This window comes from Oncorhynchus gorbuscha, linkage group LG09, assembly GCF_021184085.1.
Source record: "Oncorhynchus gorbuscha isolate QuinsamMale2020 ecotype Even-year linkage group LG09, OgorEven_v1.0, whole genome shotgun sequence".
In the NCBI taxonomy this organism is placed as follows: domain Eukaryota; kingdom Metazoa; phylum Chordata; class Actinopteri; order Salmoniformes; family Salmonidae; genus Oncorhynchus; species Oncorhynchus gorbuscha.
In genome coordinates, this window is record NC_060181.1 from 99,858,502 (window position 1) to 99,869,586 (window position 11,085).

At 44.8% G+C, this 11,085-nt stretch overlaps 1 protein-coding gene across 1 annotated transcript in view; it reads left to right on the top strand.

The window, feature by feature from the left end:
* LOC124044493 (speckle-type POZ protein-like A) overlaps positions 1 to 10,574 on the top strand; it is a 62,956-nt gene extending 52,382 nt beyond the window's left edge. Inside the window, exons 6-12 of the mRNA XM_046364121.1 lie at positions 2,345 to 2,349; positions 2,577 to 2,754; positions 3,026 to 3,081; positions 3,179 to 3,301; positions 7,101 to 7,243; positions 7,331 to 7,384; positions 9,256 to 10,574. Of these exons, the coding sequence (XP_046220077.1) occupies positions 2,345 to 2,349; positions 2,577 to 2,754; positions 3,026 to 3,081; positions 3,179 to 3,301; positions 7,101 to 7,243; positions 7,331 to 7,384; positions 9,256 to 9,400 (704 nt within the window). The 3' untranslated portion in view covers positions 9,401 to 10,574. The remainder of the gene's footprint in view (positions 1 to 2,344; positions 2,350 to 2,576; positions 2,755 to 3,025; positions 3,082 to 3,178; positions 3,302 to 7,100; positions 7,244 to 7,330; positions 7,385 to 9,255) is intronic.
* The last annotated feature ends 511 nt before the right edge of the window (positions 10,575 to 11,085 follow it).

Below are 11,085 nucleotides of genomic sequence, written 5' to 3' on the forward strand. Positions count from 1 at the left end.
TGGAAAAAGTCAGTCTAGAGCCCTGTCCCTAATAGAAATACATGTTTTTGTATGTATCATTATCAAGCAAAATGGCTCAATTTATGGCTATTTGACTTTTGTCCATGTTGCCCATTTCTAGTATAGATATATATTATTATCTAGATGAGTGTGGTGCAGGATAGTGTGAACATCTCTCTTAGAGACTTACCCAGAAAGACTCACAGCTGTAATCGTTCTTAGAGACTTACCCAGAAAGACTCACAGCTGTAATCGCTCTTAGAGACTTACCCAGAAAGACTCACAGCTGTCGTCGCTCTTAGAGACTTACCCAGAAAGACTCACAGCTGTCGTCGCTCTTAGAGACTTACCCAGAAAGACTCACAGCTGTCGTCGCTCTTAGAGACTTACCCAGAAAGACTCACAGCTGTAATCGTTCTTAGAGACTTACCCAGAAAGACTCACAGCTGTAATCGTTCTTAGAGACTTACCCAGAAAGACTCACAGCTGTCGTCGCTCTTAGAGACTTACCCAGAAAGACTCACAGCTGTAATCGTTCTTAGAGACTTACCCAGAAAGACTCACAGCTGTCGTCGCTCTTAGAGACTTACCCAGAAAGACTCACAGCTGTCGTCGCTCTTAGAGACTTACCCAGAAAGACTCACAGCTGTCGTCGCTCTTAGAGACTTACCCAGAGAGACTCACAGCTGTCGTCGCTCTTAGAGACTTACCCAGAAAGACTCACAGCTGTCGTCGCTCTTAGAGACTTACCCAGAAAGACTCACAGCTGTAGTCGCTCTTAGAGACTTACCCAGAAAGACTCACAGCTGTCGTCGCTCTTAGAGACTTACCCAGAAAGACTCACAGCTGTCGTCGCTCTTAGAGACTTACCCAGAAAGACTCACAGTAGTAATCGCTCTTAGAGACTTACCCAGAAAGACTCACAGCTGTAATCGCTCTTAGAGACTTACCCAGAAAGACTCACAGCTGTAATCGCTCTTAGAGACTTACCCAGAGAGACTCACAGCTGTCATCGCTCTTAGAGACTTACCCAGAGAGACTCACAGCTGTCGTCGCTCTTAGAGACTTACCCAGAAAGACTCACAGCTGTAATCGTTCTTAGAGACTTACCCAGAGAGACTCACAGCTGTCGTCGCTCTTAGAGACTTACCCAGAAAGACTCACAGCTGTCGTCGCTCTTAGAGACTTACCCAGAAAGACTCACAGCTGTCGTCGCTCTTAGAGACTTACCCAGAAAGACTCACAGCTGTTGTCGCTCTTAGAGACTTACCCAGAGAGACTCACAGCTGTCGTCGCTCTTAGAGACTTACAGCTCTTAGAGACTTACCCAGAAAGACTCACAGCTGTCGTCGCTCTTAGAGACTTACCCAGAAAGACTCACAGCTGTCGTCGCTCTTAGAGACTTACCCAGAAAGACTCACAGCTGTCGTCGCTCTTAGAGACTTACCCAGAAAGACTCACAGCTGTAATCGCTCTTAGAGACTTACCCAGAAAGACTCACAGCTGTAATCGCTCTTAGAGACTTACCCAGACAGACTTCACAGCTGTAATCGCTCTTAGAGACTTACCCAGAAAGACTCACAGCTGTAATCGCTCTTAGAGACTTACCCAGAAAGACTCACAGCTGTAATCGCTCTTAGAGACTTACCCAGAAAGACTCACAGCTGTAATCGCTCTTAGAGACTTACCCAGAAAGACTCACAGCTGTCGTCGCTCTTAGAGACTTACCCAGAAAGACTCACAGCTGTCGTCGCTCTTAGAGACTTACCCAGAAAGACTCACAGCTGTAATCGTTCTTAGAGACTTACCCAGAAAGACTCACAGCTGTAATCGTTCTTAGAGACTTACCCAGAAAGACTCACAGCTGTAATCGTTCTTAGAGACTTACCCAGAAAGACTCACAGCTGTAATCGTTCTTAGAGACTTACCCAGAAAGACTCACAGCTGTCATCGCTCTTAGAGACTTACCCTGAAAGACTCACAGCTGTAATCGTTCTTAGAGACTTACCCAGAGAGACTCACAGCTGTAATCGCTCTTAGAGACTTACCCAGAAAGACTCACAGCTGTAATCGCTCTTAGAGACTTACCCAGAAAGACTCACAGCTGTAATCGCTGCCAACGGTGATTCTAACAGGTATTGACTCTGGGTAGGAATAATTATGTAAATTTGAGATTTGGGGATTTCTTTTTCAATACATTTACAAAAATGGTTTTTTTCACTTTGTCATTATGAAGTATTGTGTGTCAATGGGTGAGGAAAATAGTATATTTAGTCTGTTTTGAATTCAGGTTGTAACACAACAAAATGTGTAATAAATCAAGGGGTATAAATACTTTCTGAAGGAACGGTAAATCATGTATTGATCATGTATTGTATTCTAGGTGAGTGTGGTTCAGGACTCTGAACATCTCTGGGCCGTCCAACATGATTTAGTATTGATAATGTAAATGTATTGATCATGTATTGTATTCTAGGTGAGTGTGGTTCAGGACTCTGAACATCTCTGGGCCGTCCAACATGATTTAGTATTGATAATGTAAATGTATTGATCATGTATTGTATGTTATATTACAGGTGAGTGTGGTGCAGGACTCGGTGAACATCTCTGGTCAGTCCAATATGAACATGCTGAAGGTACCAGAGTGCCAGCTGTCAGACGACCTGGGGAACCTGTGGCAGTGTTCCCGCTTCACTGACTGTTCCCTCTATGTGGGGGGGCAGGAGATCAAGGCACACAAATCCATCCTGGCAGGTAAGACTCGGACACTACCTCTCTACCAGCACCAGCCCCCTCTCTGCCGCTTACCAGCCCCCTGGTTTTAATCCCTAACCCTGTAACACCTGGTTGTAATCCTGAGGGCCTCTCCAGCCCTCTCTTACCTCAGCCCTCCTAGCTGTGCAAACCGCAGGGATAGATTCCTTCACCCCTTGACTCCGTGCTTTAGGCATGGCAGCAGTTTGGTTAAGAATGCCTTGACTCACCACAGACATACTAATGTTGTTTTTCCTTCTTTGATTGACAGCGAGATCTCCCGTCTTTAGCGCCATGTTTGAACATGAGATGGAGGAGAGTAAAAAGGTGTGTTTCACTGAGACCTTCACATATGAACACATTGTGTTGTACTGCTGCTAATTTATTTCTCATAGTAACACAATGATACTGTGTCCTGTCTCAGAACCGTGTGGACATCAGTGATGTGGAGCCAGACGTGTTTAAGGAGATGATGGGATTCATCTACACAGGGAAAGCTCCCAACCTGGACAAGATGGCCGACAACCTGCTGGCAGCTGCTGACAAAGTAAGACTGACCCAATATAACGGAGCTAGTCCATATTGGCACTAATAACAGGTTACAGTAGCCTGTTGATATACGGCTAACGTGTCATTTGAAATTATTTAAATTTTAATCCAAATTGTTTTAAAATGTAAAATAATCTGCATGATTGGGGTGTTTAAAAAAAAATAATAATAATGTTTTGTCAGAGCTAGATTCACATGGGGACTGTAACCCTACAGATCAGCTCTCTGCGATCTCTGGAGATCGACCATGTCAATCTCTGGCCAATAGAATAGGAGTGGCACCAGTCAAGATCAAATAGGATAAATCATCGTCTCACATCCCGATGTGGTCACCATCGACGGTGGCTGTCAATAACTATCGTAATATCGCCTGACCCCAACCTTAATGAATCCTAACCCCCTGACCCCAACCTTAATAAACCCTGACCCCTGATTTTAACCTTATTGAACACAAACTCCTGACCCCAACCCTAATGAATCCTAACCCCTGACCCCAACTTTAATAAACCCTGACCCCTGATTCCAACCTTATTGAACACAAACCCCTGACCCCAACCTTAATGAATCCTAACCCCTGACCCCAACCCACTGAATCCTGACTCCAAACTTTATGAATCCTAACCCCTGACCCCAACCTTAATGAATCCTAACCCCTGACTCCAACCCTGACCCCAACCTTAACCTGTCTAGGAATGCTAGCGGAATCCCTCGCCAACAGCCAATGAAATTGCAGGGCGCCAAATACAAATCAAAATATATCTCATGAATCAAATTTCTTAAACATACAAGTATTTGGCACCATTTTAAAGATACATTCTTGTTAATCCAGCCACAGTGTCTGCTTTGAAAAATGCTTTACAGCGAAAGCTCCACAAACAATTATGTTTGGTCACCACCAAGTCACAGAAAAACCCAGCCATTTTTCCAGCCAAAGAGAGGAGTCACAAAAAGCACAAATAGAGAAATGAATCCCTAACCTTTGATCTTCATCAGTTGACACTCATAGGACTTCATGTTACACAATACATGTATGTTTTGTTCGATAAAGTTCATATTTATATCCAAAAATCTCATTTTACATTGGCGTTTTACGTTCAGTAGTTCCAAAACATGCATTGATTTTGCAGAGAGCAACATGAATTTACAGAAATACTGTTGATGAAAATACATATGTGATACATGGAAATATAGATAAACTTCTCCTTAATGCTACCGCTGTGTCAGATTTTTAAAAAAAAAATTACGGAAAAAGCATAATATGTGTACGGCGCTCAGCGCCCAAAACAGCCATAAGAAATATCCGCCATGTTGCGCAGTCAACATTAGTCAAAAATAGCATGATAAATATTCACTTACCTTTGATCTTCATCAGAATGCACTCCCAGGAATCCCAGTTTGACAAATGTTTTGTTCCATAAAGTCCCTCAATTATGTCCAAATAGCTTATTTTGTTAGGGCGTTTGGTAAACAAATCCAAACGCAGGTCCGTTCGGACGAAAAGTTCAAAGTTATATTACAGGTCGTAGAAACTTGTCAAACTAAATATAGAATCAATCTTTAGGATGTTTTTATCATAAATGTTCAATATTGTTCCAACCGGAGAATTCCATTCTGTAGAAAAGCAATGGAACAAGAGATACCTCTCATGTGAAATGCGTGTGACTGAGAACGAGGCTGCTGCCAGACCCCTTAGTTAAACAGCTCTCATTCGCTCTCCCTTCACAGTAGAAGCCTGAACCAACGTTCTAAAGATGGTTGGCATCTAGTGGATGCCTTAGGAAGTGCAACATGACCCATATTCCACTGTGTATTTGATTGGGGCTTAGTTCAAAAACTACAAACCTCAGGTTTTTGCCTGCCATATGAGTTCTGTCATACTCACAGACATAATTCAAACAGTTTTAGAAACTTAAGGGTGTTTTCTATCCAATACTAATAATGATATGCATATATTAACATCTGGGACTGAGTAAGAGGCAGTTTACTCTGGGCACGCTATTCATCCAAAAGTGAAAATGCTGCCCCATATCCCAAAGAAGTTAATGAATCCTAACCCCTGACTCCAAACCTGACCCCAACCTGAATGAATCCTGACCCCAACCCTAATGAATCGTGACCCCAACCTTAATGAATCCTAACCCCTGACTCCACCCCTGACCCCAACCTTAATGAATCCCAACCCTAATGAATCCTAACCCAACCCTAATGAATCCTTACCCAACCCTAATGAATCCTGACCCCAACTTTAATGAACACTAATCCCTGACCCCAACCTTAATGAATCCTAACCCCTGACTCCACCCCTGACCCCAACCTTAATGAATCCCAACCCTAATGAATCCTTACCCAACCCTAATGAATCCTGACCCCAACTTTAATGAACACTAATCCCTGACCCCAACCCTAATGAATCCTGACCCCAACCTTAATGATCCTTGACCCCAACCCTAATGAATCCTAACCCCTGACTCTAACCCTGACCCCAACCCTAATGAACCTTAACCCCAACCCTAATGAATCCTAACCCCTGACTCTAACCCTGACCCCAACCCTAATGAACCCTAATCCCTGACTCTAACCCAGACCCCAACCTTAATGAACCCTAACCCTTGACCCCTACCCTAATGAATCATGACCCCAACCCTAATGAATCCTGACCCCAACTTTAATGAACACTAACCCCTGACCCCAACCCTAATGAATCCGAACCCCTGACTCTAACCCTGACCCCAACCCTAATGAACCCTAACCCCTGACTCTAACCCTGACCCCAACCCTAATGAACCCTAACCCCTAACTCCAACCCAGACCCCAACCTTAATGAACCCTAACCCCTGACCCCAACCCTAATTAATCCCAACCCCTGACTCCAACCCAGACCCCAACCTTAATGAACCCTAACCCCTGACCCCAACCCTAATTAATCCCAACCCTTGACTCCAACCCTAATTAATCCCAACCCTTGACTCCAACCCTGACCCAACCTTAATTAATCCTAACCCCTGACCCCAACCTTAATGAATTCTAACCCCTGACTACAACCCTGACCCCAACCTGAATGAATCCTGACCCCAACCTTAATGAACCCTAACCCCTGACCCCAACCTTAATGAATCGTGACCCCTTACTCTAACCCTGACCCCAACCTTAATGAAGCCGGACCCCAACCCTAATGAACCCTAACCCCTGACTCCAACCCTGACCCCAACCTTAATGAACCCCTGACCCCAACCCTAATGAATCCTGACCCCAATCCTAATTAATCCTAACCCCTGACTCCATCCCTGACCCCAACGTTAATGAATCCTGACCCCAATCCTAATTAATCCTAACCCCTGACTCCAACCCTGACCCCAACCTTAATGAATCCTGTACGCAACCTTAATGAACCCTAACCCTAATGAATCCTGACCCCAACCTTAATGAACCCTAACCCCTGACCCCAACCCTAATGATTCCTGACCCCAACCTTAATGAACCCTGACCCCTGATTCCAACCCTGACCCCAACCTTAATGAACCCTTACCCCTGACTCCAATCCTGACCCCAACCCTAATGAATCCTAATCCCTGACTCCAACCCTGACCCCAACCTTAATGAACCCTTACCCCTGACTCCAATCCTGACCCCAACCCTAATGAATCCTAATCCCTGACTCCAACCCTGACCCCAACCTTAATGAACCCTAACCCCTGACCCCAACCCTAATGAATCCTAACCCCTGATCCAACCCTGACCCCAAACTTAATGAACCCTTACCCCTGACCCCAACCTTAACCACCCTCTCTCTCCACCAGTATGCCTTGGAGCGTTTAAAGGTGATGTGTGAAGAGGCCCTGTGCACCAGCCTCTCTGTGGAGAACGTGGCTGATACCCTGATCCTGGCGGACGTACACAGTGCCGAGCAGCTCAAAGCACAAGCCATAGATTTTATCAACAGGCAAGTATCTGTAGAAAGACCCAGTGATGAATCCCTCCTGCCAGCCGTGTTTACCTTCTCTCAGCGCTGCTCTGTTATCTCCTGTAGGTGCAGCGTCCTCCGACAGCTGGGCTGTAAAGATGGGAAAAACTGGAATAGCAAGTATGTAACTATCTGATATGTGACACCAGATTAATAACAAACTCTTATCTCTCCCAAAGAGATGCATTATAATTCATTGTTTTAGCCACAGAGCCAGGGAGGAGGGGGCCAACGGGGCCAGTATGGGGCTGATCCATGTTATTAATAGACTCTACCTGGATAAGTTTTGTTCACTGTTCTACAATATGAAATGAAATGTTTTGTTTTATTCTGTGTGATGTAGTGTGTTAAGGACACCTTGAGTCATCTCAGTTTTCATAAAGGAGGATGTCTGTTTTAATTAGTTTAGTATTACTGGTGATCTGTTGTAAGGACTAAAGGAGTTTGAATAAGATGTCCCCACCACTGCTACTGCTGCAGCCCTTTGACTGAAACACATCTTCATATCTCTATGTATACTGGACAACTATAGAAACGCAACATGCAACAATTTCAAAGATTTTAATGAGTGACTGATTTCCTTATATTAACTGTAAATGTAAATACATTCATTAGGCCCTAATCTATGGATTTCAGATGACTGGGAATACAGACATGCATCTGTTATAGATACCTTTAAAAAAAGGTAGGGGCGTGGATCAGAAAACCAGTCAGTATCTGGTATGACCGCCATTTGCCTCATGCAGGGTGACACATCTCCTTCGCCTAGAGTTGATCAGGCTGTTGATTTGTGGAATGTTGTCCTACTCTTCAATGGCTGTGCGAAGTTGCTGGATATTGGCGTGAACTGAAATATTCTGTCGATCCAGAGTATCCCACACATGCTCAAATGGTGACATGTCTGGTGAGTATGCAGGCCATGGAAGACATTTTCAGCTTCCAGGAATTGTGTACAGATCCTTGCAGCATGGAGCTGTGCATAATAATGCTGCAACATGAGGTGATGGCGGAGGATGAATTGCACGACAATGGGCCTCAGGCTCCTGTCACGGTATCTCTCTGCATTCAAATTACCATCAATAAAATGCAATGGTCTTGTCTGTATCTTATACCTGCCCCACCACCACCATGGGGCACTGTGTTCACAACGTTGACATCACCAAACTGTTCGCCCACACGGCGCCATACACACTGTCTGGCATCTGCCCAGTACAGTTAAGACCGGGATTTATCCATAAAGAGCATTCTTCTTCAGCATGCCAGTGGCCATCGAAGGAGAGCAGTTTCCCACTGAAGTCCGAACTGCAGTCAGGTCGCCCCGGTGAGGACGACGAGTGTACAGATGAGCTTCCCTGAGACGGTTTCTGACAGTTTGTAAAAAAAAATCTTCGGATCTGCAAACCCACAGTTCCATCAGCTGGTGTCCGATGATCCCGCAGGTGAAAAGGCCAGATGTGGATGTCCTGAGGTCTGCGGTTGTGAGGCCGGCTGGACGTACTGCCAAATTCTCTAAAACGACGCTAAAGGCAGCTTGTGGTAGAGAAATTAACATTCCATTATTTGAGAACAGCTGTGTTGTACATTCCTGCAGTAAGCATGCCAATTGCACGCTCCCTCAACCTGAGACATCTGTGGCATTGTGTTGTGTGACAAAACTGCACATTTTAGAGTGGCCTTTTATTGTCTCCAGCACAAGGTGCACCTGTGTAATGATCATGCCGTTTTAATCACCTTCTTGATATGTCACACCGTCAGGTGGATGGATTATCTTGGCAAAGGAGAAACGCTCACTAACAGGAACATTTCTGGGATCTTTTACTTCAGCTCATGTGACCAACACTTTACATGTTGAGTTTATATGTATCTGTACCACTGTATTTATTCTGTCATTACAGTCCTAGATAGATTTTTATTTGGTTTGGTTTTTATTTGGTTTTTATTTGGTTTCAGATGTTTGGTGTTAACGTTCTGTCTGTGTGGTTGTATTGCAGTCATGCCACGGACATAATGGAGACGGCAGGCTGGAAGTCAATGATCCAGTCCCACCCTCACTTAGTGGCCGAGGCCTTCAGAGCCTTGGCATCGGCACAGTGCCCGCCCTTCGGCCTGCCGAGGAAACGCCTAAAACAGTCCTGACTGCTACAGCAGAGACAGCCCTCTGATCCAGACACTAGGAGCTGAGACAGCATGGAGACGCTCCCCCCGAGCAGGGATGAAAAGAGCTGGGAGGCTACCTGGCTGGGAGGCTGACTCCTACTGGTGGAAAGAAACGTTTGGTTTTGGTCCTCAAGTTTTGTCTGCTATTTTTGTCATTTCAAATGGCCTTAATATATCTGCCATTACTCTGGAGCTGATCTACTGTGTTCTCCCTATTTGATTCTGTGGCTGCCCCGTCCCACAGACCAGGCTGCCCCGTCCCACAGACCAGGCTGCCCCGTCCCACAGACCAGGCTGCCACGTCCCACAGACCAGGCTGCCCCGTCCCACAGACCAGGCTGCCCCGTCCCACAGACCAGGCTACCCCGTCCCACAGACCAGGCTGCCTCCAGATTGCACTAGTTCCCATTAGTAATTTTGATATGGAATTCTATAGGGACGTGTTAAGGGTTTGATTAATGGGAAATATATATTTGTAATGTCTAGCCCATTTTGTGACTAGACATTAAAGCGTGAACACTTTCAGTGCAAGATCAATTCTTTACACTTTTTAAAAGATGAGTATGCCCCATATTGATGGCACCATTTCTATGTAAATGACAGTTTAACCATCTTCAGAAGACCGTTTTTAAAGCAAGTCTGTTCTATTTTCTGGCATTTGAGACCCTGTGTTGATGCTGTTATTGTATGTAAGACAAACATGTCTATACTCTCTGCCTCTGAACTAGTCACACTCGCTATTGGACGAATAGGAAAGGCAATTTCCCCAGACAGTCTCCCATTGGACGATCACTTATGCAAAGACCAACCTAGTGTCTTCAGACAGTATTCATACCCCTCAACTTATTCCACATGTTGTTACAAGCTGCATTCAACATGGATTAAATCCTTTGTTTTTTTCTCACCCATCTAGTCACAATACCCCATAATAACAAAGTGAAAATATGTTTTTATAAATGTTTGCAAATGTATTAAATGAAATATCTAATTTACATAAGTATTCATACCCCTGAGTCAGTACTTTGAAGAAGCACCTTTGGGTATGTCTGGATCAGCTTTGAGTCGTCTTCAGTATGTCTGGATCAGCTTTGAGTCGTCTTCAGTATGTCTGGATCAGCTTTGAGTCGTCTTCAGTATGTCTGGATCAGCTTTGAGTCGTCTTCAGTATGTCTGGATCAGCTTTGAGTCGTCTTCAGTATGTCTGGATCAGCTTTGAGTCGTCTTCAGTATGTCTGGATCAGCTTTGAGTCGTCTTCAGTATGTCTGGATCAGCTTTGAGTCGTCTTCAGTGTGTCTATAAAGGCTTTGAGTCGTCTTCAGTATGTCTGGATCAGCTTTGAGTCGTCTTCAGTATGTCTGGATCAGCTTTGAGTCGTCTTCAGTATGTCTGGATCAGCTTTGAGTCGTCTTCAGTATGTCTGGATCAGCTTTGCTTTGAGTCGTCTTCAGTGTGTCTGGATCAGCTTTGAGTCGTCTTCAGTGTGTCAGTAAAGGCTTTGAGTCGTCTTCAGTATGTCTGGATCAGCTTTGAGTCGTCTTCAGTATGTCTGGATCAGCTTTGAGTCGTCTTCAGTATGTCTGGATCAGGCTTTGAGTCGTCTTCAGTATGTCTGGATCAGCTTTGAGTCGTCTTCAGTAGTCGGATCAGCTCTTCATGTCTGGAT